Source organism: Acomys russatus, chromosome 4 (assembly GCF_903995435.1).
Source record: "Acomys russatus chromosome 4, mAcoRus1.1, whole genome shotgun sequence".
Lineage (NCBI taxonomy): Eukaryota > Metazoa > Chordata > Mammalia > Rodentia > Muridae > Acomys > Acomys russatus.
In genome coordinates this window covers 46,863,028-46,890,971 of record NC_067140.1, presented here as the reverse complement: position 1 = coordinate 46,890,971, position 27,944 = coordinate 46,863,028, and the positions used below count along the sequence as shown (strand labels likewise).

General features: G+C 41.6%; 1 protein-coding gene across 2 annotated transcripts in view; it reads right to left on the bottom strand.

Moving 5' to 3' along the window:
- Lgr4 (leucine rich repeat containing G protein-coupled receptor 4) overlaps positions 1-26,382 on the bottom strand; it is a 94,776-nt gene extending 68,394 nt beyond the window's left edge. Inside the window, exon 1 of one of the 2 annotated variants that reach the window (XM_051144307.1) lies at positions 26,173-26,382. In XM_051144307.1, the coding sequence (XP_051000264.1) occupies positions 26,173-26,357 (185 nt within the window). In that variant the 5' untranslated portion in view covers positions 26,358-26,382. Of the gene's footprint in view, positions 1-25,652; positions 25,871-26,172 lie in introns of those variants that run through there. The other variant, XM_051144308.1, reaches the window with a different exon arrangement.
- Positions 26,383-27,944: the final 1,562 nt, after the last annotated feature.

Below are 27,944 nucleotides of genomic sequence, written 5' to 3'. Positions count from 1 at the left end.
CTAGTATGTATTGTGTAAAAGCAATGCTGGAATCACTGAGCCACGCACCGTCACTATGTAGATGAAGCAACTACCACCCAGAGAGGTTACATGATCTGGGCAAAAGTCAGACAGCACCACCATGAAGCACAAGCCTCAGTTTCCATCAAACCACTACATACAAGCAGCCGATCTCTACCCCTTAACCATCTCCTGAAGCCAGAAGCTGTCTGTATAAGCACTTAGTTTGGGATACACTAGGTTGGCACTTGTTAAAACTTCTCAATGTACAACCCCTTTCACCCAAAAAATTCTTACACAATCTTGGTCGGGTACATAGGCATACAAATCAAATATCTGCTGATAATAAACCATAAATTCATTTAATATAGTTTTACCAGTAATTAAAGACTAGAAAAAAATGTGTAAGAACAAAATAGATGTGCCTATTTTTCATTTAAAAAACTTAAGTCTTTGCTGAATATTTGACACAGAAGTATATTCATGGCCATCAGAAGCTGCTGGAAATCCTATCCTCATCCTAAGCCAAAAATCATTGAATGATTTTTTTTTTCCACTGAAACTATTTATCAGTGCCACCAGCAGTTTTTTAAGATCGAATTTTATCTAATACAATACAATTCAAAGATACACTAATCTCATGTTTACACCAAGATGAACAGTGATAGAAAAATGTGAAGTCTTTGTTTTCAAAATTAATCCATTATGTCTCTGTAAGAGCCAAGATATTTGTAAATACAGGGGGAAAAAAACTGTAACTCATAACATACAAACAACAGTCTCAAGTGTGAGACAAGGTATTGCAGATAGTATTCTTTGTCCTGGATGGGGAAAGCCATGGCCATAATGAATGTGTGCAAATAGCTTGGATATATTACACATTTGATTTTGAATTAATACTTGCTTGTGACCCATCCAGAAACCTTTTACAGCTGACAAATATTTCATGACTCCCACATTCAGTTATATGATCCAATGTAGTCCCACCAGGCAGTAGAGTGTTTCACAAAACCGTGGCATAGATTACTAAAAGGATGGATCTCATCATTAAATAAAAGTTAGATTTGAAAAAGCAATAGGGTAAAAAAGTAAAGAATACTGGTGAGACAAGATAAAGGAATAATACCAGGCCTTAATCTGACCAGAGAAATAATGGGAGTATAAGGATTCATGGATTGAAGGTTTAATAAGGCTGAAAAATATGAAAACTGAAGAGACAAAAAAGAGAGAGAGAGAAAGTTGAGGTCAGAAGTAGTTACACAGTCCAAATGTGGGCAGGGGGTAAATGACTGAAGTAGGCTTAATGTAGGACTCACAAAAGATGAGAGTGCTGAAAAAATTATCTAGGGGAGGTAAATGATAGGAGCTACAGTACAGACAGAACAGCAGAAATCATCAGACCACGAACTTGGCTCTAAAGTGAATAGCACAGAAATGAGCTGATGACACCGTTGGTAAGGGAACTGACCTCAGGACCACAGAAGGAGCAAGGACTGGAAGTGAAGACAGTAGTATCCCAGTGACCTGCAGGAAGCCAAGTAGAGAGGCAAGGCCTTCAATGCTTGGTTACTCCCTTAACAGCGCAGGGAGATGGGCAGCCTCAATCCAGGAGCCTACACAGAACGCTGTTCTGAGGTTGAAGCAGTGAAGAGGCCAAGGATGCTAGAAAGTGACTAGCCTGAGAGCGAGTTTCAGAGGGCACGGCTAAGCAAGACTGAGACAGAGAGGAGGGAAGCGAACCCAGATGAGAAGTGGCACACAGCTCAGCTCCAGACCATCATTTTTGCAAAGGCTACAGAAAGAAGACATGTTCTTTTTAGACTTAGAAGAGTGAGCATTAAACAGTTTGCTCAAATGACAGCCAGGCCCATGAGGCCACACAACCAAGCTATTTGTATCTTGCCATAAAAATTTACTTCACTTTGTTTTAAGGCTTTAGGGACTGTTTGGGTTTAAAATGCTCCCCAGAAGCTCGTGACCCTGAACACTCCTCCCCAGCTGGGAGTGCTGTTTAGAGAGATTGAGGATTTGTAGCAAGGGATAGTAGAGGTGGATTGGTAGGGATGGTTACCTGCCTCTGGTTGATTAAATATCAGAATGAGCTAATGGCCACGGAGCTATAATATATAAATGCAGGTTTATTGGAAGTGGCACTGGAGGGGTAAGAGAAAGGAGAGCAAGTGCTGGGGGTGAGGGGAAGGGAAGGAGAGAGGGAAGTGGGAAAGGGCCAAAAGGGGCCCAGGGAACCAAAATGTCTGGATTACATAGTGAAGGGTCTCTGGGAGAGGGGAAGGCCCACCCCTAGGTAGAGGACAGGGCATGCCAGCCACACCCTGCAGCAGAACCTAACAACTTCCACTTCTCAAGCAGGAGTTATGCAAAGCCACTGGCTCCTGCTGCTACTGACTCAGGCTGAGTGGCTCCCTCAACCATGGCTTCTCTACCAGGATAGACTGAAGTTCCCTGAAACTGTGAGCCAAAACAAACCCCTTCTGTTAATTACTTTTGTCACAATGATGATTAAAGTAAATACACGAACTGCACTTCCTGTTTTAATGTAGTAATCTCAACAGACAGCTTATAAATCACTTAGGTGTGTTCATCTTCAGAAGATAACTGAAGAGTGAGTACAGGTTCCATTTATTTGGTGCCAATAAATACAGAAAGACTTAAGAAAGCCCAGAACAGCCTCTCAAATGGCTTCATAGAACTGTTCCCAAAAGCAAGGCAGTAATATACATGTACTTCTTTTAGTAGACAGGACCATGTTGATTCTGTTCCTGGCAAAAGATAAGATTACTTTTAGATCACCTGAGAAAACTAAAGAAAATGGCTTAGAGTTATACTAAAGGGAACCATTGCATGGCCCACAATCTGAAAACATTAAAAAAAAAAAAAAAAAAAAAGTCATCCCACACACCCTATGCCCTGAGCCCAGTTGTAACTATCACTATACATTCATTAATACCAAGATGCAAGAGAGTTCCCCAAGCTCATTCTTACCATGGAGTGCCAGAGCCGGAGCTCTGCACTAATGGTAGGTGGTCTCTGGGATTCATCTGTCCCACTTAAGTACCTCAGAACAGCTTGAAGCTTACTCAAGAGCACTCACTCTCCCACTAATTGCTTCCTAACCTTAATAAATTATGAGTTTTCATTAAAAGTAAAATCGAAACAGACTGAAAGAGCTACAGATGTACGGAGTAAAAAAGAGATTTTTAACACTGAATCCTCACGAATATGAGCATGTGTATTATACACAACATATTTGATACTTTTACAGAGGACTACAGAAAAGGCTCGACAAACTCACCCTTCCATGATAAATTCCAGGGCATATTCATAACAAAAAGTCAGCCAGATTTTGTTTTCAGTCACATAGTTCTATAAAAATAAACTTTCATCACAACATCCTTGCAGTAGTAAAAGGCCATATTTGCCCGCAGTTAAATCCAACAGCAGCTGTTCTATGGAAAAAGAGGGCCCAATAATTGGCTTCTTTCACCTCTGTTAATCACGAACAAAAGTGTCATTCAGTTTCAAAATGGACAAAATGCTCCAATGGATGGTCAGCTAGCTGAGCCAATGGGGTGGAATAACAATAGCCCTGTAGCATTTTCCTTTTTCCTTTTGTTTGGTCTTTCAAAGCCCTTAATTAAGACCTGCACAAAGCACCCCTCCAGGCTTTTCTCAATGAGGCATTACATGCCTGTTTTCTTGTATTTAAAGAAAAAAAAATGGCAGGGATTTTCTGAAACACATTAAACAGAATACACAATTTCCATTTATTTGCAACTGAAATACTGTTAAAATTTTAGAGCTTAAATATTATCATAAGTAACAAAACAAGTTCTTTCTATTTCAGGCTTGGGAAGTGGAGGGTGAAAGAAGAGTTGGTTAGAAGGGAGTGGGGAAGCCGGGTCAAGGTCTAGGGAGGGGAGTGCCAACCCCAAAGTATTATTGTTCAGCCATTTCTCCAGACACAAAACTGTGAGCATCCATAATTTAGAAATATCTAGAGCTGTGTTCGCAAACTTTCAATAATTTAACACACGAATGGAAAGAAATGGCAATATCTAAGATGGTCTTAAAGCAAACAACTAGAGACTTGAAATAGAGAGATAGAAGCTGGAATCCAACCTGCTTCTTAGAAACTAATTTTTTTTAAAAAAAAAAAAGGTATTTTTAGAATAGATACTCTCTGTAAGAATATTACATGATTTTATAATTGATTTCTTTTTCTATCCTAGCCTGAACAAAGATTCATCTAATTATGGTGGATAAGAATCAGAATGTCTAAGCTTTAAAAATATCCATGGCCTAATTAACTTTTCATTATCCAATTTTCTTTTTGCACAGATTAAAAAGGGCTGTTGTGTTCGTTTTTAAATGCTCTGAAATATAATCTTTCCGGGTTGTAGGCTAGTCTGAAAATACCTACTCCTGCTCATAATTTGCGTCGCCGCCCCCCCACCCCCCATATCCTGAATGACAGCTTAATGTGACAGCTTTCTTGCCACAATTCACCAAAGGGGAGTGGCAGGTAGAGTTCTCAGAGAACAAACACCTAACAAAGCCATCATTCTGGGGAGTTACTTTCAATCTGTCAATCTAATCCATCAAGTGGAATGTGCCCCCCTATTCTCTTGTAAATGTGCTTATTTCAGACAAGGCAGAACCTGGCAGCTGCCCTGCCAAAGACTAAACGACCCAGCTCAAATGTCACCTCAGCTGGGAAGGCTTCCCACTCTCAAAGCAGAGTGAGTTCCTCGGCCTCCTCTTGTTCCCACAGACCTCAATCTATGGGTTCTACGTGGCACACTCCTACTGATTCTTCCTGTACTTACTTTGCCTTCTCCCCCAAAGCACATCACCTATGGATACCTGTGAGCCAGTGCTGTAGAGAAAAGGGCACAGGCCCTAGATTCAGACAGCAGGGGTCTAAGCCCTGGTTAGAAACTACAAACCACGACCTTGGATATACACCACAACCATACTTAACTAATTAAATGTTTCCTATCAGTGCCTCATTTTAAATGGTGATAAAAAGACCTCTCCAATACAGTTGTGATGATCAAGTGAACTAATAAGTATAGTTTTGAGTATAATGCCTGGCACATATAAAGACCCTGCTACGCATTAAACAGGAAATCCCATCCTTAGTTTTCCTCTTCCACCCTTAAGCACAGCAACACACCTGAAGTATAATAAGTGCGTACTTTGTTGACGGTATGAACTGTTCTTTTTTTTTTTTTTTTTTTTTTTTTTTTTGCTAAGCAGGTTCATTTATAAAATGTTGCAAGTAAAAATACAATTTCCAAACATGATTTTTTTTTTCATGGTCTTCAATTTCTTCAATATAGATCAGTTTCTGTATTATATGCAAGAGAAGAAGAGCTAAAGCAAGTAATAGCTAAACCCCAAGTAAGAGCTGATTCTCACCCTCCCTCCGAGTGCTCAGGCACAATTCTAAGCTGAGGACCTAGCCAAACGTTTGCTGGTGATGGCTAAGACTACATGTTCACTATACTTCACATGTATATGTCCTCAACGGTGTATTAAATCTTTGAGTAGTTAAAAAAAAAAAAAAAAAGATAACCAAAGCTCCTACTTTTTCTAAAGAAGAGATACCATGAGGGTTTTTTTTTTTTTTTTTTTCTGTTGTGGTTGTTTGTTGTTTTTGTAGTGTTGAGACTAACTCAGGGCTTCGTGCAAGCTAAGCAGGTGTGTAACACACCCAGGCGCTGATGTTCTACTCACTGCACTTCACTGGAACTTAGCAACATTGATAGTCTTCCCCACAGGTACTGATCACACACACGTGTGCTGCAGACCTGTACTGCTGGGTAAGAGTCAAGGCCACTGGTGCCATGAACAAATAGGAAAGCAAAACCCACTGTCTTCTTTTTATATATATAAAATATTCATATTACATGCCCAACTGTTACCCCCCTCCCTTGCTCGTAACCTCCATTACCCATCCTCCCTCCCTCAATCACTGTCTTCTTTATGTATCTTTCAAAGACCTTCTCATTAAATACAGGAACATTTGATTATATGCAGCAATTCCACTAAGCCCTAATTTAATGAAATCCTTACTAAGCTAAAACCATTATTAAATTAGAATAAATCATCTGGAGTTTTGTTAACTAAAAAGAAATTAGGGAAACAGAATGAACTTGCTGTGTATTTATTCATTGTCCAACTCATTTTAAGATTCAGCAGTAACTTCACAAATCTGATTTAAGTATTAAAGTCACAAATACATATTTGCATTTGAAAACTCAAGCACCCCATGCTTTTTCCTGGAGACTAAAGTAATAGAAAACCAACCATTGTAGCAAGGCCCCTGGGGGCTGGGGACTTTCTTTCACCCTCCACTCTAAACAAGTTAGAGACCAACAGATGACTTTTCTCACTCAAATTCAAGAAAAAGGAAAGTCCATCACCCATTAAATGTTTTCTTTCCTCATTTGCCTGTAGATAAACAAGGAAAGGAACTCAACCTATTTGATGATGTCCAACCAGCACACATAATTAAGTTGTAAAAAAAAAAAAAAAAAAAAGCCAGACTGTTTAGTCTCACTATCTTCGTCTAAGAGAAGATGGTTCTGCTACATCAACACTGTCCAGATAGTTCTGGCTAGCTGTCAAATAATCAATGCATACCTAAATACCAACAACAACAACAACAATAATAATGTGTGTGTTTCCAACAACAACAGTGTGTGTGTGTGTGTGTGTGTGTGTGTGTGTGTGTGTGTGTGTCCAGACAGAGTTTCTCGGTGTAGCCTTATCTGTCTTGGAACTAACTCTATAGACCAGGCTGACCTCTGTAGACCTCCTGCCTCTGCCTCCTGAGTGCTGAGATTAGAGGCATATACCACCATTAACCAGCAAAATAAAAAAAATTACCAAAAAAGCAACAAATAAACAAAAAAACTCATGATAGCCTTAGAATAATCTATTTCAACTACTGGTAGGAAATGTCTCATTGATGAGGGGATTGCTTTTTGCTATACTACTAGAGAATTCAAGAGCTGGCCAGATGGCTCAGCTGGAAAAGCAACTTGAGTTGCAACCTGGGACTCACAAGGTGGAAGAAGAAACTCCCACAAGTTGTCCTCTGACCTCTGCACAAGTGTCATAGCACAAATGCATCCACACACAAACACGTGTGCATAACCATCAAGCAATCAAATATATATTACAAGAAATAAATGTAACTCAAACAAGAAATGCCTGTAGGCTGGCTACTTAAGCACATTAAAATTACTGTTGAAAGGTCCAATGGTGCCCGTGTTATGCTGAGAATCATTTGCATGATTTCAGTTAGCCATTGTCCAAAATTATTTATCCTGCTCTATCCTGGCCAGGACATATGGGTCATCCCACTGTTCATAGGATTCAAACCACTTCTGGTCTCACAGTAGATAGGTTATGAGACTGACCGTTTTGTTACAAGTATGTGTGTTCAAGTAACCCAGCTTCTGCTAAATAATGGCGTATGCTTCAAATCTCATATATACTCCTCCCCCAACCAAGTACTTAGTCTATGTGCAAAGCTAAAAGTTCCTGATTTAATATGGTTGGGAAAAAAATAATCATATGTTGTGGTAACAATGAATGTTCTGTCTGTGAAATTGTAATGAACCAAAAAGAACATCATTCAACCTTTGCTGTGTAACACACAACTGCAAAAGTTAAGCGCTTGGTGTCATGACAAGGCTAAAGTGAAAGGCATTACATAGATGTACATTCTCATAGGAGCATGTGTTTATGTGCTACTGTATCTTCAGAGGTTCCTGCTACACTTCTTCTTCAGTCCTTAAATGGTTGGAGCTGCATTATTATGCACATTTCTTCAAATATGTATTTCTGACATTTCCCAAGTTAGCAAAATGAGCTAGTGATTTAAGGTTATACTGCCTTGAATACACAGAAACTGAACATAATCTTGCTTCATAATACATCTTCAAAGACCCCTCAATTAAGTCTGATAAATTCAATATTCAGCCTTATAGTGGAATAGCTATAACCCAACTAGCAAAACGAGTCTTTTTTCTTAGCAATTGTACAAATGAAAGATTCATTGTTATAGATGTTAGTGTCTTCAGTATATTATTTTTTTATTAAATCAAAAACCTTTAGCTTTTTATTTAAACAAAGCACTTTGCATTGCTTTTATTGAGAATACCTAATTTCCCCCGCAGCATACTACTGTTGGCCCACCCCTACCCTCACTCCATAGATAATGGAGTGATTAATATTGTTGAAGGAAACGAGAAGAAAGAGGATGAAAACTATATTACAAAAACAAAAACCTAAGAAATAATATCTAAGAAATCTTACAACCTACCTACAGAGATGGGACTGTAACTACTTGAAACAAAGTCCTTAGGTAGAATGAATAATGTTAATTCTTCCTTGTAGAGTAATTTCCCCCTGGCAGGAAATACACTTTCAATCCACAAACTTCAACTTTGAAAATCAAACAGAACTTCCCATTAAATTGCCATACAAAATTATTTTCAGAAAACAGATTCTCTCTTCTCCATCCCTTGCTTTCAGGCCATGAATGTATCAAGTATATTTTAGACCCAAGGAGAATGAAAATCATCTCTTTGCTAACCCTAAATATAACCCTAAATATAAACCTCTTTGCTGTTCATAAACTAACATCCAATGGATAACATGTAATGATCTTGTCTGTACCACACAACTAGGATTGCATGTTATGGCCTTACAAAAATAGTTCTTCCAAACATGAAAAGGTTTCACATTCAAAACTAAAGTCTTTTGTAAGTCTAAATACTAAGGTTTTAAGAATCTAGTTTTGTCTCCAGAGTTGGCATAATTTCTCACTTAAAATTAGGAAATATCAAATTTTTAAAATTGAGACCTTAGAGAACCATTTAGTGCCATTTAGCCATGAACAGCAACTTGAGACAAATGCCTGACCACGGCTACCCTAAGGAACAGCCACCAGCCACCACTTAAGAACCAGGGCCTCAGTCACTATGTCAAGGGCATAAATTACGATAAAGACAGCTCTGGACACTGCTGAGCTTGGAACTGCTTACTGAGCAGCCACGTTCTTGCAAACAAACTAAACATTTAAGAGGCTAAAGGGCAGGGGAGGCAATTATTGGAAGGAAATTTCTAACTAAGCCAGAAACGAATAATTAAGTCTTTGCATGCTAAATCACATCACTGGGACTAACAATGAAGCAATCAAGTGTAAACAGTGACAAAGCCCATCCGTAGGACTCATGAAAGGAAACTGAGGTTGCGGGTAATCTGGACTATTGTTGCCTAAATACCACAAAAATTAGTCTTTAAAACTTCACTCATTCATCCTCGCTTTTTACCAATGTGTGCACCTTTTGTGGAAGGAAAAGAAGTGGTTAATCTAGCAATTAAGGCAAATATACCAAGTTGTCTGAACTAAAACTGTTACTAATTCACAGACAGACCCAGCACCACGCCCCACACGGCTTAGACTGTGTGGGTGCTCAGTCATGAAACACTGCCACTAACAGGAAGTGCAAGGGTGCTCCATGCAAAAACATGACTGTAATGGGTTAAACGTGGACTCTGGATAGTGCACACAAACACACAAGAAAGAGACAGACAAACAGACAAAGAGTCAGAAAGAGAGACAGAAAGAGGCACAGAGAGGCAGGAAGTTGGGAGAGAAAGACAGAAGCACGCAACAGTCGCTCAGTAACAAATCAACTCAGTGATGCTCTCAGGGAGCAAAACAGTCCTGACCCTGAAGCCAAAGGTGCAGACAGAGCCTCTGGCTTCACAGCCGCGCATCTGTGGCCTCACTTCAGAGTCTGTTTCCTAATCTCATTTAAAAGATAAAATCTAAGACTAAGACTTTGCAGGACTCTCAACTCATTTGGTATGTGTGTTACCATTCCTGTTTGAAATAATTTAAGACTCACTAGAAGCTACAAAAAGACTACAGTGGGTCCCTTTCGCCTTGTTCTTGCCAACTAGAATTTTATGTACACAGTAGCTAAGCCAGCAGTTTACTTTGGTATAATACATTTCCTAAACTGGGGGGCCTAACAAGGTTTCACTAGTTTTATTGTTTTTCTTTTGCAGTAAGTACTAGGGAATCCAACACTGCTAAGCAAGTGTTCCACCACTGAACTATCTCCCCAAGCATTTTTAAAATTCTTTGTTTTTTGTTCTAAGACAGGGTTTCTTTGCACAGCTCTGATTGTCCTAGAATTCACTCTGTAGACCAGGCTGGCCTCCAACTCAGACCCACCTGCTGCTGCCTCCTGAGTGCTGGGTTTAAAGGTTTGGCACCACCACTGCCAGGCTTAGTTACTACTTTTTATATTGAGACATGGACTCACTAAGTTTTCCAGCAGGCCTCAAACTGGCCATCTTTTCATATTAGTCTTCTGAGTAGCTGGGATAATCGGCCTGCACCACACCAAAGCTAGCAGCACTCATTTCTTTTGGTGTGGTTTGTTTGGTTTGGTTTTTTTGAGACAGGGTTTCTCTGTATAGCCTTGGCTGTCCTGGACTCGCTTTGTAGACCAGGCTGGCCTCGAACTCGCAGCAATCCACCTGCCTCTGCCTCCCGAGTGCTAGGATTAAAGGCATGTGCCACCACGCCCGGCCAGCACTCATTTCTTAAATCACAATGCTACGATTATAAGAACTGTCCATCATTACAAGGGAATACACACACACACACACACACACACACACACACACACACGCACACACACACATTATAATCGCACCATCTCTTCCATGACTGTAGCTGCCACAGACTTGCTCTCCATCACTATAATTTTGTTTTAGCTACAACCCTATAACATCTAGCCCTTTACTCTTGCAGGTATCAGTGGACTGTTCCTTCACTCCTGTCTGGTGCTCCATGACACTAGTCTATCCAGCCACACTGATTTTTACTCCTTATATATTCAAATCAATTTGTTGTTATAGCATGGAGAATAATTTTTGTCCTTAAAGCAGAAAAAGGAGAATTGTTCAATGTGACCACACTGGAGGAGGAGCAGAGGTCCCAGGACCCCAAAATTCCAACTCTGGTGTCCTACATGAGGTTGAGGTTTCCTTAAAGGGCGCAGCTAAGCAGTCCTAGTCAAGTGGAGGTCCCACTACTATCCTCAGGTCCAGACTCTCCTGCAAGGTGGTCGGGCAAGTTGTCAGAAGTATGTTAGATCTCCCTCTGGGAGAGAAGTTTCCCTTCTGGATGGCACCAGGCCTCAGCCTTTTTCATCTCTCAGTATGAGATTCCTGGGGACATGTTGGAGAAATTTTATAACATTGTTTTGCCAGTGCCTAATATGGATTTCTGTTCCTAGTTAACTAGTCACTTCCTGCAGCCCTCCTTGACTAACCAAAGAGGAACTTCCTTCATCCTGCTTTATTTTTTGACAGTATTTACCAGATAGTATAAGATTCACTGTGTTTAATTACTTTTGTCTAATTAACTACTGTCTTCCTTCCCCAGTAGGTAAGTGACATGAGTGTAGGGATACTATCAGGCATCACTCAATTCTTTGTCCCCTGTCCCTACTACATCAGATATAATAAATGTATTGGAGAAATTACTTTTTTAAATATTATCTTGTTATCTGAGTAGTTCTTCTTCTAAAGCTGGAGACCATCAATGCTATTATATAAACGCTATTAGTTCTCACAACTTAATGATCTTCTTATTCACTTTCACAGTGAAACCAACTGTTGTCCAAGAGTACCAGGCCCATAAAAGGCTAGAAAGACCAGGGGAGAACATTTGCCAGCTGGTTGCACAAGCTGTATCAACGCGAGTCAGAAAGTCTTACTAGATATAGAGATTTACCAAGTCTAAGGAGGATATCTTCTCTCATGAAGATTTACCAAGTCTAAAGAGGATGTCTTCTCTGAGGATCTTTATGCTTCTGCCCTTCACTGACTCTGAGGATTAGGGATGATTCTGGTTCCTCTGCAAGGCTTCTCTCCTCAGCTGTGGCAAAAGCACTCACACAAGCACAGTCCATTTAGCTTCTGCTTTTTTAAAACGGGCATGAATAGAACAAAGTAGGAGTGCCACTGGCAGCATCACAGATGCCACAGGTGAAGCACTTGGTGACATTCTTAACAAGCAAGTTCCTAGCAAGAAGATGATAAGGGTTTCTCTGAAAGGTCAGAAAGATTACAGAGCTCTTCATGACAATGCAATGTAGGTTAAAAAAAAAAAAAAAACTAACCCCCCCAAAAACAACAAAAATCCAAAAAACAAACAAACAAACAACCCCCCCCAAAAAAAAACAGAAAAATACTTCCCAGAGGAAAAAAAAACAAGCTTTAGAACTAGCAAACAAATGGCTCTCCAGGACGGCACTGGCAATCACCAGAACACTGAAATTATGGCCACAGACCCATCATGAATAGCCTTGGTGCTAAGGGAAAAAGTGTGCATAGATCTGAACAGGAACTCATGAAGTCTGTAAAATATTAACAGCTTAATAAACATCAGCTCACACTATCAACAAACACAGTGTTCAAGTCAACTAAAGAGTACCAACTAAATTAATACCAAGCTGAGTAAATGAAATGCCTTGGGGGGAAAAACGGCTCATGGGTGATTCACTTTTATGCTGACTTCCCTATAAAAACATCTTCCACAGGAGAGGCAGGAAATTCCAGTGAGTGAACAGGGGCAGCTATATGGAAACCATCACACTGCACACTTGGTTTTTTAATCTTCCTCGAGGCTTTGCTTTACAGAAGCACACTGAGAGACTTGCTCCTTGAGTAATAGAAAAGTGAGTCTGCTAGCAGATCTGGCTCTCCTATGCCATGCACACGCCACAAGAGAGAAAAAAGCTAGTAAAAAATATACAACGGACACCCATTCCAGACACTCACTGTTAAGCGAGGTGGGACTTTCTGCTGGTGTTCACATCAAAGTTCTTCTCCTTTCTCACAGGTCTTGTTTCTTTTAAACTTTCATTAGCAGATATTCACTGTACAAAACAACAGATTTCCTAATGACATTTTCACACACATACACACTGTATCTTGACCATACTCATCACTCACCTCTTCTCTCTGCAGAGAAATAAAAAAGCAGGGGTTGTAGAGAGAGGGAGCGAAAGTGACAGAGACTGGCACTTAAAAATATCTGCTACACACTTCATCTTATACACAGAGCACACAGATTTTAACATCAGCTGCTCTCATCAAATATAGATGTCTAGACATGCACATGCTTCTTTTCAGTTCTGACTTTTTCTTTTCCTGTAATAACTTAAAACTTTTCATCTTTTTTTTTTTTTTTTTTTCAGTTCTTCTGTGTGTGTGTGCTTGTGTACATGTGCATACCATCTGCCGCGGTTCAGTGTGACATCCCAGGATAACTTGCAGGAAAGAGTCAATTCTCTCCTTCTACCATCTGGGTTCCAGGGAGGGAACTCAGGCCGTACATAAGGTCTGGTGGCAAGTGCCTTGACCCACTGAGCCATCTCACTAGACCTGATCTTTTCTTCCTACTCTTTTCTCTTATGATAAGCTGTCAAACACCCAAGCAAACAACACAGATGAGCAGACAAGTACAGAACACCCAAGTTTCCAAACCACCACCCACTAAGTGTGGGTGTTTGAGCATATTACCTAATCCTTGCAAATCTCACTTTACTTAGCCATAATGGGAAACTACAGTTAGCACATATAACGTGCCTAATACAGGAGGCAGATCTGGCAGTTCCTCACCAAATTTCCATTTATTACAAATCATGCTTTTTCAAACACAGATAATCCAAATAATCCAAAGACTTCACTGTTGGCAAATGTTTTACAATGGCCACTTCTGCACATGTCTTCAGGATATCAGAGTAAATGCCATGCACCTAAAGGATGCTACAAAATGTTCTCTAAAAGCAAAAACTTCTAAACAAAATCAACTTTAACAGGTTTGACTAATGTTGAATACTAAACTATCTAAGCTGCAACTAACCAGTAAAGACAACCCTTGCCACAGTGTTAAGACATTCAAATTGAAACTAATATGTTGGGTCACATGAATTCTGCCAACCAAAGCTTTATATCAAAGCTCAAAAACCTTTGTTCTACATATACCAATAGGAACACTAAAAATAAGGGTCAATTTAAATCAGGGCTGATTTTTTTCCTCATTATGAATTCGTAATTATACCATAAAAAGGAGAACTGAGTAGACTCACTTGTGAAGAACAGCAAATAGAAGGTTTTGGCTCAGCAGTTCTGAGTATTTGTTGCTTTTGAAGAGGATTTGGGTTCAGTTACCAGCACCTACATGGTGACCCACAACCATCTGTAACTACAGTTCCAGAGGATCCAACACCTTCTTCTGGCCTGCCTGGGTACCAGGCAGGGAGGCATGTAATGCACATACATGCATTTAGGTAAAACAGTCATACACATAAAATTAATAAATACATATTTTAATTTAAATTTAGCTCTCAAGGGTCAACAAATTTAGAGAAAAGTTTATCAAAAACAAATAAGGGGCAAGGCTGCACTATGGCTCAATAATAGAGCACTTGCTGAGCACACGCAGGACCTTGGGTTAAGGACTACAAAAAGGATGATTCTTACCTAAGAAAGAAGGCCAGGCATGGTGGTGCATTCTGGATAATCCCAGAAGCAGGCAGATCTATGTGAGCTTGAGGCCAACCTGGTCTACAAAGCCAGTCAAGGACAGCCAAGGCTCTGTTACACAAAGAAACCCTGTCTCAAAAAACAAAAACAAAACAAACAACAACAACAACAACAAAAATAGGAAGAAAAAAAGAAATAAAGGAAGAAAAGAAAGAGAAAGTGTGAAGACATTAATTTCTATTAGCTAATCTATTATGCAGCTTATGCTCAGTTATGACATGAAGCCATCAGAAATAACTTTTGGATAAGATGTATATATAAATTTAAACATTTGTTTTTATGTGGAATTAAAGAACCTACAGGCAATCACATCCCTTAGCAAAACCATGATCATTTCTCAATGCCAGTCCATGCATATGAGAAACAATGAAACTAGAAATTCAGGCTGAGGTAACTTAGGGATTAGGAAAGACCTGAAGAAACGAGCATCATTATTTCCTTCAGCAAAGCTACGATCTGTCTCATCACTGGATGTCTTAGGTTTTCTTTTCTATACATTTGTTTGTTTGAAATTATTTTTTCTGAGGGCCATCCCAAGCAGAGTGGTACCGCAGGCAAGTTCCCAACACAGAGTAAGGCCTAGTAAAGACAGAGCTTGACCTACCCTTCCTTTTTCATATTTCGTGCTTATCTCCCACTGAACCAGCAACCTGCCTCTCTGCTCTGTAGATCTGGACAGCACAAAGCAAAGCCCTTAGTGTTAGCAGAAGGCTGGTACTGTGAAGAAGAAAATCCTTAATGGCTAATGCAACCGTGTGTGGCTAGCACGAGAATGATCCATTGATCTCTTTCTTTCGACTGACAGGAAGATAAACACACATGCAGGTAGCCCTCCAGGCATGTCCTGTGGGAAATCAGGCATCTGTACTCCCTTTACACGTCACATATCAAATCTGAAAAGACAGCAACCAAATGCTGCTGATGTTGTGTGTATAGTGTGTGTGTGTGTGTGTGTGTGTGTGTGTGTGTGTGTGTGAGCTCCAGGGTGTGTGCATGCATGTGTATATTTGCACTCCCTTTAGTGAACATATGAGTAAGTGGTCATCCATAAAAACAAACAGTACAACTGCATTCAAATTGATATTAGACACTGACTAGAGCAAAGTGTAGGGTTTACTTTGTACAAAAAGTATCCAGGCTCTGGAATCATGGCTTGCTTCCCAGTAGCAGAGCCCATCATTAGTGCGCAAATGTACCAACCTACCATGAAGGAGGAAGCATTCTGTTACGTGCCCTCACAGGCCCAGACTGTTTGTAAAGGGCATGGATGAAATATTCCATATGTTTTCTTTGTTGGTGACAAGGCTATTGAAAGCCAGACTCTGGTAGTCTCCCTGCTGAGGGATTGGATCAGGCTATTCATGTGTAACCAGGCAAATGTCAAGATGGCAATAGCAAAAACATCTCAAACATTTTTTTTTCTTTAAAGAGACACCCAGGGTAGAATATGCAAACTGTACTTGAGCTACTCAGGCAGTCTAAACAGGCCGTGGGCACTGCAGCCAGTGTTAGCTGCTGTTCTGGCTTAAAAGTCATTTAAAAGCAGGGCTTAATCAAAACCCCAAAAGCTTTTAAATTTTCTGAAAATAAATAAATAAATAAAATGAAAGGCAAACAAAACCGCCAGGGACAAAAACACAGCTTAGCAGCCTGTATGTGCTAAGCACATACACAGACCTTAGATTAAATCCCAGCACCAAAAATGAACAAGAAAGCTACATAACATTTTAGAAATGACATATCTGTAGAAAAAAATTTTAGCTCTAAAACTACTTAAGAGAACAAGTGCATCTTTATCCACACATCAGGAACATTCTGGTCTCAGATGCAAATATATATCCAAATATATGTGTGTGCGCAGATATAGATTCTAATCTAATCTATATCCAGTAAGCAGTAAAAATACTTTTTCAAAATACTTATAAGAAAAAGCCCTAGCAATCTGAATATTTCCAGAAAGAAACTGATGTAAAGGAGTAAGTATGTGGCTGGCTTTTTATTTCTGACTTTGTCTTTACCATATCTAACAAATGACCAGGTGAATCTGAGAAACTATAGTTCAGAGAATTCTCAAAGAGTTGAGTTGATTCAATGAAAATCCTTGGTGTTGTTTGGTCTCACTGTGCTGGACAAGGTCATATGCTGTTTGTGCAACAATACTTTGTTCCCTTATTGAGACAGCACTCTGCTACTTGACAAACCCTGAGGAAAGAAACACCACGTCCCAGAGATCAACATTAAAAAAAAAAAAATCTGATTTCCTCTGGGCTGCCTCCTCCAAAAAAAATCATTTCCTCACATCACAGCCCTTCCCGTTAGAAAGTGAGCAGCCCGCCTGCAGGACAGCAGCATCACTGCAAAACCTACAGACTGATGTTTCTTCACTGGGATATTGTTAGAAATATGTGGTAGTTAAGCAGACCTCTCCATCAGCCCAGTGGCTCATCCACGAAATGCAAATCCAACTTTCAAACTTCCTCCAAAGGAGGAAGATACAGAATTTTAAACCACAAACTAATGACACACATGCGCAGCTACCTATTAACTCCCCCAAAGAAATGACAATACACAAGGTGCTCACTCTGTGTCAACAAGGCCATGTTGAAGAGAGGCCCTAAGTCAAGAGTGAAAGCAAAGCAACCTCGCTCTTTTTCCAGATGCGAAGTCTGAAGCGCTGGGGGATTAACTGGCTTGCTTGACCTCTCAATTCCTTGTAAAACTCAAAACATTAAAAAGCAAAAATCACTTTTGAACTCTGTTCATGAAAGCATGCCTACCAAAGACTGGAAACCAACAGTGACATAAAAAGACAGATGATATGACCATGGACTCAAAATGACCTTGGAGAGCTGAAAACCAACAAGGTTGGCTTTTTAAAAAGAAGCATATACTTTCAAAGAAAATGCTGGAGCCATACACGATGGCACATACCTATAGTACCCAAGCATTTGAGAAAGAGAAGCAGACAGTCAGTCATCTGTGAGGTCAAGGTCAGCCTGGTATACACAGTAATTTTCAGGCCAGCCAAGAGCTTGTCTCAAAAGATAAAATGGAAAGGAAATACTGAGGATTGAGGAAACAGTTCAATGGATAAAGCACTTGGCCTACAAACATGGGATGTGAGGCAGAGACTGGGCGTGGTAGCGCAAGCCTTTAATCCCAGCACTCGGGAGGCAGAGGCAGGTGGATCTCTGTGAGTTCGAGCCCCACCTGGTCTACAAAGGGAGTCCAGGATAGCCAAAGCTACACAGAGAAACCCTGTCTCAAAAAAACCAAAAAAGGAAAAAAAAAAAAAAAAAAAGAAAGAAAGAAAGAAAGAGAAGAGATGCAAGGTCAAAATAGGGGAACCTCCAGAAGCTCACAGGCCAGGTAGTCTTGTACAAATGGCAGAAAACAAGAGATCATGGCTCAAACAAGGTAGAAGGGAAGGACTAACAACTATGGTTGCTTTGTACTCCTAAGTACATGATATATATACGTACATACACACCCTGTACAAACACACACACGTCATACACACACACACACACACACAAACATCAAGTTAGAAGAAAATTAATCAAAGTACATGAGCAGAAGCATCACAGAAACGATGAAAACTGAGTTTTCATGAGGCTGTTAAATGTCAGTAAATCCCAAATATATCCTATTAAAACCACAGTACCAAAATATGTTAAATATATGGGATCCATGCAATATTTCCTCCCATGAACAGGGCCCCCATTGCATTATGATGTCCATGAACATTTCCACTTATGTGAGGTAAGGAAGACTTGATGAAGATCCAAAGAACATGTATGACACTTAGAAAATACGAATATTAAGTAAAGTAAAGCAAAACAAAACAAAATGCTGAGGAGCATAGGGCCATAGCTTCAAGTCCGGAGCTGTCATTACTTGGTTTTTCTCTCTCCCAAATACTGCATAGAAGTTGACGCACAAGAAAGGGCTTGCTGAAGTATCCATGCTTCCAGAGATGCTGCTCTCATTCTGGGGAGAATTCTCCTGCAAAGTGGCAGCTCTCAGATGGTCTGCACACACGGGGAGCGTGACAATAGAGAATCTAAGGGTGACTATGCTCTTCCACACGCCTACAAGTCTGCAGTGGGCCAAGTCCTTCATGAGGTGTACACTTTGCTCAAAACCTTCAGGATAGAAAGAACATCACTAAGGGAAACAGAAAAAACCCAGAAGTTAACCTATGGCGTAGCCCAACACTGCCAACCGGAAGCACACCTCCCACTCGGCGCCTTCAAACTCAAAACCCCGAGGAGAGAAAGGATGGTGAAATCCATCCACCTCCCTTCACTTGCTAATTTATTTATTTTTCTTTTATGTGTATTGGTAGTTTGCCTGCATATATGTCTGTGTGAGGGTGTCAGATCTGGGAGGTATAGACAGTTGTGAACTGCCATGTGGGTGCTGGAAATTGAACCCAGGTCCTCTGAAAGAGCAGTCAATGCTCTTAACCACTGAGCCATCTCTCCAGATCCCTCCCTTCACTTGAGAAGGGCTGCAAGCTAGTTCCTTGGGGGAAGTCTGGATGCCATCACTTGTACTAAAGTACTCTGTCATTCACGCTGAGCACTACACCATTAAACGGTATGCACAGGGACAGTGGAAAAGTTAGGCTTGAGTCAACTTTAGACATATCCCTTAGCCATACCTAGGGCCACTGCAAGGTGAAGGAGCCATATGCTTGCCAAATTTCTGGCCATTTTCTAAAGAAGGAAAATGTCCCTAAATAGACCTTTGATAATAAGCAGGGAGGGTACATACCTCACAATTTTCCTAAGGATTTCACATTATGATTCAAATAGAGTATCAAATATACTTTATAGTCAGAGCATAATGAGATTTCACTCTTTGAACAGTCAATATTAAAAACTAAAACTAAAACAAAACAATAAATATACTACATTCTTCTAATGTAAAAAAATAAACCATTCCGGCTGAAGCAAGAGGATCACAAGTTCAAGGCCAACTTGAGCTATGATGTAAGACATTAATTTTGTCTCAAAAAATAAACAGATAAACAACCAAGAAGGCTCATACATGCTTATCCTGCTTATCATGCTTATCCTGGCTCATAATATTCAAATATACATCACACATGAAAGACAGACTCATTGAATATCTTGCAATATATTAAATTTGCCTCTTCCACATGTCCCGTTACTCGCAAATATGACACTAGCTCAGAATCTAACTGTACACACAGCTGCCTCCTAAAATATCTACGGCTTACATTCCCTGAGGAATAGTTTCATATTCTATGGGATAATATGCTACCACAGGTGCACAATTCAGGGTTTTGCTTGCCCATAAGACCTTTCAATACAAAAAGCTAAGAAATTCATATATGCATCTACTTAAAACACTCAAATATTTGTATCTTGGACCCAGATGGTGAAAAAGCTCTTTCCAAACCTCAATCACTTGTACTTAAACAAGCAGAAACAATAAATGAAAAACAAATATATAAATAAACAAATAAGTGAGGCACTTAATACTAAATATGGTGGTTTGGGAGGACGTGGCTATTGTGCCTTAATGGTTTTAAAAATCATAATAGAAAACCTTGTTTCACAAACTAAAAGCAAACAACCCAAACATTAGAAATTTTAATTGCCCAGCCATGGAATGTAATACCTCAGTACTTTTAAGAATCTTACAAAAACAAATAGCCACATACAGAGCTTAGTAGCCTTTGTCTCTGTGAGTAAATGCAGTGCAGACTGCACACAGTACACAGTACTATTTAAAGGGGTATGTGAAACTATCTTGCTACAGTCTTTAGAAAGTTGAAACACCATTAAACATCAATGAACTATAAAAGCATAGTCTCTCTCTCTTTAAGATGAGTTTTTAACTCAATTTAGGAACCTGCTCACTTTCAAATAGACTGATATCTGGCATGTAGCTTGGCCATCAGGTGATTAAAGATACAACAGAAATGTCAAGAAAGCAGACAAATTAGCCATTGTGTAAGAGTACTGACTGAGTACATGCCCTAGATTTTTCTTCTTCTTTACTGCCAGTATTTAAAATTGGAGCATTTTATCACCTTCAGTCAAGCTTTTACAAAAACCACACTTCACTAAGCAGAGGTTGGGGGGGGGGGCTTACTTTTTTATGTATTGAAAATAATCTTTGGCATTGCCAAAAACGGACCATCCATGACTTTTAAAGATCAATCCAGATAATATATGTATAAGCAGATGGAAAGAGCACTGATATCTTATCCTGAAGACATATGCTGGCTTACTTACATTTTTCAAAGTTGAAAGGCATATTTGGTGGGATTTAACTTTTAAAATTTTACTTTAGCAACCCAATAAAGTATTGTGTTAACATGAATTTGTTCCCAGGTATAGGAAGCAATCAATGCCTTGCCTTTTCAATACCTGCACTACTTGTTTATGAAAACAAAAGTGAGAGTTGGTCTCAGATTCTATCATTCACCAAATGATGCTTACAACTTTATGTTCTACAGGGACTCAAAGAAATCCAAAGTAGAGTCAGAAGCTACCATCTAGTCAAATACTCTTCTCTCTCTCTCTGTCTCTCTGTCTGTCTCTCTGTCTCTCTCTGTCTCTGTCTGTCGCTCTCTGTCTGTGTCTCTGTCTCTGTCTCTCTCTCTCTCTCTCTCTCTCTCTCACACACACACACACACACACACACACACGAATAGAATAAGTACAATCAAGGAGACCAGTAACTAAAATCCAAACTGGCAGGCTGTCAGTGCTTTCTACCATTATAAAGATGACTAAAATACAAATCTGAGAGACAGACTGACAAAGGCAGAGTCCAAGAAAATGCCAGAACTTGTCTGGATCCACCTACTAAGACAGATCTTTGATCTTTCCTGAGATTAAGCTGTCAAACGTTACCTTACAATTCTAATGCTAAGAGCCAAGTATTTGGACAGTAAATACTTGTGACACCAAAACTGGCACAGTATTCGGTTAAACTGGAAATTGTGAACTATTACTGGTTACAGCAAGTCTTAAAACATGCAGTATAAGTGAATCCCCAGTATAAATTCTCAGCACCGTCCAGGCAACACCTCACTGAGGCATGGATGATGCCCTGTTCCATGGAAGTACTCCAGGTGAAGTGGACAACTGTAGGACTGCTGGGCAGGTGGAACGAGTCCCCATCACTTCTCTGCACTAACTGACTTGAGAACTGTGTAAGATTAAAATCCAGAGCTAATGGGTATACTCTGTGGTAGAGTGGGTGCCTAGCACATGCAAGGTCCTGAAGCCCCAATTCATGAAAATTATTTAGATTAAATAGAAAGAAAGCTCTTTGTCAATAAGAGTTGTTGACATCGTTGTTTTCAGGACTGAGGAAATTAGGGCCCTGAAGGGTTAGGTGCATGACTCACTCAAGGCTATTTCAGTGAATTACTGACAGACCTGGAACCCAGCTCCTATGATTTCCATAGAATACTCTTTCCTCTTGGGTAGTTAGAAAGATGTTCATAAATTGACCTTGCTTTAAAGTACACATCTGTACAAAACCAACACACCTCTAAACATACACACTATGCCAACAATGAAATGTGCCAAGAATTAAGAAATCAAAATAAATATTAAATTTTCTTTCTAATAAAATATTAACATTCAGATACTGATTACTGTCCTGACCTGTTATGGACTATGCAGTAGATACTTGAAGTTGGAAAAAGAAAATACTTTCAACTGATATCTCTAAAAGAAAGTGTGTGGTATACTTAAGAAACACACCTTGCAGAAGAATCCAAGATGATACTAATAAAAGAAGAAAAAGTAACTGGTTCTTGAAATAGGACTTCAAAGGCCTTCAGGTAACCATCAGTTCCATAAGAAAGGCTTGATAATCTGCTCAGGTACAGAATATCCACTGTGAAGGTTTGAGTTATGACTAATTGCATGGAAGGGAGAACATTGAGTAACTTTTTGTACTGTATCCAAATTAGTGAAAGAGTGATTTTCTTTCCCAAGTGTTAAGCCATACACACAGGAAACAATCGGGGCTATTCTACCCTAGCAAAGCACCCCTGCTACTCATGAATTCTGCAACAAGTCTCCATGGAAAATTTCCTAACACACACTTCTAAATACAGACAAGAACACCTCCAAGCGAGTGGTAATAAAAAAGGCTTATGCAGCTTCAACTGGAGAAATGTCCTGCTGCTCCTGAGAGCTTTTCAAGAGGTCACTGACCATCACGGTCAGTTCGCAGTCCTCAAATCGAGGAAGAATTGTAGAATCACCCAGTTTCTGGATGGAAGAAGCAACTTAGAGACAGATAGTCTAGGGAATTCAATTACTTTATTTTTCCAGATAAGGAAATTCTCACTCACTCCAAGATGATGTGGAACGACTTGCCCAAGGCCATACAGTTACTCAGTGGGGAGGTAAGAAGGATGATCAAAGGCTCAGGAGACAGTGCAAAAAGTTACCTCTCTATCTCTCTGCCCAGAAAGCCACAGAAACAGACTTTATCATCTGAAACTTATGTTTTATGGGTATGAAACTTTCTGTCCCAAATCTACGGTTCTCAAACTTCGTTGCAGAAACGCATGAACCAGAAAATACACATTAAAAGCTCCCCAACACACTACCATTGTTACTTCATCGCTTTCTCCCCTAACCTTGCAATGCGGGTGAATAATTTCTTTATCAACACTAACATAGGGATAACCTTGAATCCTTTTGACAAAATAAAGCGAAATGTTAATATTGGTAAGATTACTTAACTCTGATAGGCTCACACAATCACTACAAATGGTCTGAATGCAGGACCCCATGAAGTATACTGGAGATTACATCTGTTTCTATCTCCCAGGTCTGATAAGGTAGCAATCACTAAGACGGAGACAGTTGGACTGCACAAAGTTAAGCCAACCTGAAGTAGGAACAGCAGCAGGCATGTTCTCTCTGGGGCCTTCTCAATTCTGGACAAAAGGCTAAAAGTGGAGACGCCAAGTTTGGCAAACCTTCATGGGAGTGGTGTCTAGATTCGAAGCTCTTTAGTGCGGTCCTATGTGCTTATTTATTCATTCCAGAATTTTTAAGTTTCTCCAGTGTACCAGGCTCTGTGAACTGAGTCAAATAAAATCTCTGTTCTCAGTCAGCCCTGTGGTCTCCAAGGTGAGCTGTGCTCGTACCTTAGGGAAAGTCCCATAACTGGACAAGTCGCTGAGGAATGAGAAAGAACTTTGAGCGCTATAGTCTCATCTTAACGCTTCTGTTTTTGTGTTTGCAATTTCACAAGTGATGAGATCCAGAAATTTAGAATATATAAACAAAAGCTTAGAGACTGCGGGCCTTACTCTCTTAGTATGAACTGTGGTTCATGAACGCTGCAATGGTGCCTTAGAATGGAAGCCCTTGGTGATCCTAAATGATCCTGTGAAAGCAAATAGAGTGCAGACCTGAGGCACCTGCCCCTCCTCAGACAAAGCTCAGGAAAGTCACCTGGTTTCCTCAGGTGTTACATGCAAATACACTGCCCTTCAAAACCTTTAAAGATAGAGTGGATACACACACACACACACACACACACACACACACACACACACACACACAAAACATTTATACTTCTGAGGGTGAAACCTGGAGGAAATGATGAAGTCTACAAATGTGCAACCACTCTACCTACTGATTACAAAGAAACAGAGCACACCTGACCACTACTGCAGGAAAATGTTTTCTGTCCACTCCACAAGCAACGCACATAACTCCCCTAAGGCTCTGTGTCGAAGGTAGGGTGTTTCACTGTCGCCAGTGAGATCTTCAGGTTGTGTGACACTCTCTTTAGAGAAGCAAGTTCCCATAAAATTATGACATTATTCTCCGGTTTCAGGTACCACACAAAACAGCCCTTTTTCTTATGGGACAAGTCTTGTTAAAACTTTGAGAAACGTGCTAACCAAAGTTGGTACAGATGAGCTAAATAAAGGTGAAATCCTAGGTTTTTTTAAACTACTATTACTATTATATAAAGCCTTCTAAATCATTCAGGTAATGTCTCTTTCTAATTGAATTCTCTGAGTGTTTCCAAAGAGTTTTCAAGAAAGAGTAAAAACCTACATCCATCCACACGTGCCAACCCTGCTCAAACCTTGCCACTTAATATACTTGTGTGAGCAAAACGCTTCACAGGTAACTTCTTCGGTAAAAAGTTAACTATCATATTGAAGGAAAACGTCTTTCCACGCATAAATAGCACCTGAGACTGAGACAAAAACAAAAAGTAGGGTTGCAAAGCCACAGGCCTCAACTCACATTATCCCCAAGCCAGAGAAGGCCAGCCGAATGCCTTGTCACCACCCACCTGGAAATACAGCAATGCCCCGGCTTGCCTACAAGGGAGTTTTGTTATTCCTTTAAAGCTAGGTCTAAGAGGTCTTGTGGTAGCTTGAAGGTAAAAAGGAAGTTTCCTTTGCCCAAGGGCCTCTCAGCCCCTTCCTCTCTAACAGATCTTTGCCTGCTCCTGATTTAATCAAGCAATAGGCCACACAACACGGAGAAGGATGGAAGGGGCATACAAGTTGCCCTCTGCTCAATTACCCTATTATTTTTATATCGGTGGCATTTGCCAACAGCACCTCCCAACACCTCTTCCAAATCCCTCCTCTCTCCTGAGATGTTGAAAGCTCTCAGGGTCTCCGAGGAAAGAGATGTGGAAGGTTAGAGGAATTGTTTGTGTGACACCTGGCAGTTCAAATGAAAGGTTCTGCGGGTGAAGGTACAGGCAGAAAACGATTGCCTGCTCTGGAACTTTCTCTCCCAGCATAGTATATCTCCAGTCAGCATTTCTTCTTTAAAATGCCTTGTTCAGTAAGAGGATTCCCGCCCAGAGAATCCTCCTCCTCCCTGGTGCCTGGCATGTGGTAACGAGTCTCGAGTCTCGAGTGGATCTGGGCTACTGGGCCACACTGCACAGGCAGAATGGGACCAAACTAGAAGGAGATTTACCTTCTAAGGTACAGGTGTTTCTTCTCTCCGCCTGCTGGAACCCTGGGGGTATCCAGGTGCTCCCCCGTGGAACGTGCCTGGTCCGCAAACGCAGGCCAAGTTCTAGGCGCCCTCATCCGTGGCCAAAGTTTTGCCAGAGGAACAGGGGCCCGCATGAGAGTAAAGGTCGCGTGAAAGGCTACCAAAGAAAGCGTTTACAGCGTTCCCCCTCCTTCTTGGCGCTAGATACACTTGGGACTTGACATGGGGGATGAGGGTGGTAACTGCGCCCAAAAAGTGTGAGAAAGAGAAAGCTCCTTGAACCTCAGATCTAAGCTGGCTAAGTGTGGAAAGGACACCATTCAGGAAAGGGTGACAATGCCAGAACCCCCACCTGTAACCCCCCCTCCACACGCACACAGGTGAACCGTGCACCCTGTACCCTAGAGCGCTGGGGGTTGGGGGCTGGGGTCGAGCCCTGGCTCCGCCCCGCAGCGCCCCGCGGGTCTCTCAGCCCATAACCCCGGTCTCCCGCACTCACAGTGCCTGGGTGAAGGCGCTGAGCCCCTCCGGTACAGCCGTCAGCCCCTTCCCGGAGCAGTCCACCCGACGGTCGCCGTCGCAGCTGCAGGGCGCAGCGCAGAGAGGCGGCGCCGCGCTGCTGGGCCCGGCCGAGCCGAGCAGCCCCAGGGCGAGGAAGCAGAGCAGCCGCAGCGGGCCCGGCATTGCTGCGGCCGCCGCCCGCGCCCGCCTCTCCCGCGGCGCCTCTCGCTCGGCTCGCCTCCGCTGCCCTCCGCCGCCCCACGCCACCCCGGGGGCAGCCGGCCTGCGGGGCTTGGGGCCCGGGCGCCGTCCCTCGGTGGTCCGCGTGCGCTCGCTTCCTTCAGCAGTCCGCCGCCGCCGCAGCGCTAGGACGCGGCGCTCCGCAGTTTCTCCCTTCCCGCTGCTCCATGGGACGCGCACGGGCAGCCCCGCGGCTCGTTGGCTCAGGCCAGCCGACCCGGCCTAGAGCAGCTGCCGGGGCCGCGCTCTGCCATCGCCGCCGCCTTCTGGCCTCCTCCAACCGCTCGGCTCCTCAAGGTTGCGGAGCGCAGCCTTCAGCCATGCCGCCCCGGCGCCCCAACCCCCGCCCCGGCTCTCACAAACACCCTGGCTGTCCGCGATCTGCCCGCGGCGGCTCCCGCTCCTCGCGTCCTTTTCCCTTCTAGGGTTGCACGCTCGCCTCGGGAGCCCCCAGGCCGCCGGGTTATGCAAATCACTTAGGTACATGCAAAACTAACCCTGCTCCCGGAGCGCCATTGGTCAGCGAAGGTCTCGAGCTTATTACTATGCAGACAGGGGAGCCGCTATTGGTCAACAGTAGAGGGGCGTGTTTCTCTGGCTTGAGTGACAAGGTAGGGCTGCTGCGTTTGGTGGTGGTAGTAAGTGGTGGTGGTGGTGGAGGTTCAAGAAAAAGCCCTTGACTTTCCTGGGTCTGTGTGTCAGGTTGTAGACTGAAGGTAGACGTATGGGAACACGAGGAGTCTCCTGTTTCCCTCCCCCACCCAGTCTTTTTCTTCTCTCCGCAGAAATTGGATCTCCTAAATTGGATGACCTGAAAAGTAAAACTCGCCTCTAGCTTTCAGTCGTTTCAAATGACTCTCGGCTGTTCCTAAGGGCAAGGGCATTTAGAGCTTTGCAAACACAGGAAGGGAAGGAAAGAAAAGAAAAGAAAGAAAAGAAAAGAAAGGGAGAGAGGAAGGACAAGGAGAAGGAAACATTTCTTTCAATCTGACCCAAATTTTTGAGTTTCAGCCATGCACTAATTTAAACAGTGTTCCCACCTCTTCCCCCCCCCCCCCCCCATATCTCACTCCACTTCTGAGATCTTAGTACCCGTTTTCATTCACACTTGGGAGCTAAATTAGCAGTTAATCACCCATGACACAAATCAGACTTCTTTCTCCCTTTAACATCCTAAGCACAAGGCTGTTGAAGAGTGAAGCTTCCAAGGAGGTGGGCTGGAAGAGAACGTTTGAGTGACAGTTGACTGCACTTGAGGCACCGGAAACAACCATGCGTTACCTCTCTTCACTCCTTTCTTTTTCTCAGCTTTTATTTGCCCTGTGGCCTTAGACCCACATAATCTTTTTTATTTATTTATTTATTTATTTTTATTTTTATTTTTATTTTTATGTGCATTGGTGATTTGCCTGCATGTATGTCTGTGTGAGGGTGTCAGATCTTGGAGTTACAGACAGTGGTGAGCTGCCGTATGGGTGCTGGGAATTGAACCTGGGTCCTTTGGAAGAGTAATCAGTGCTCTTAACTGCT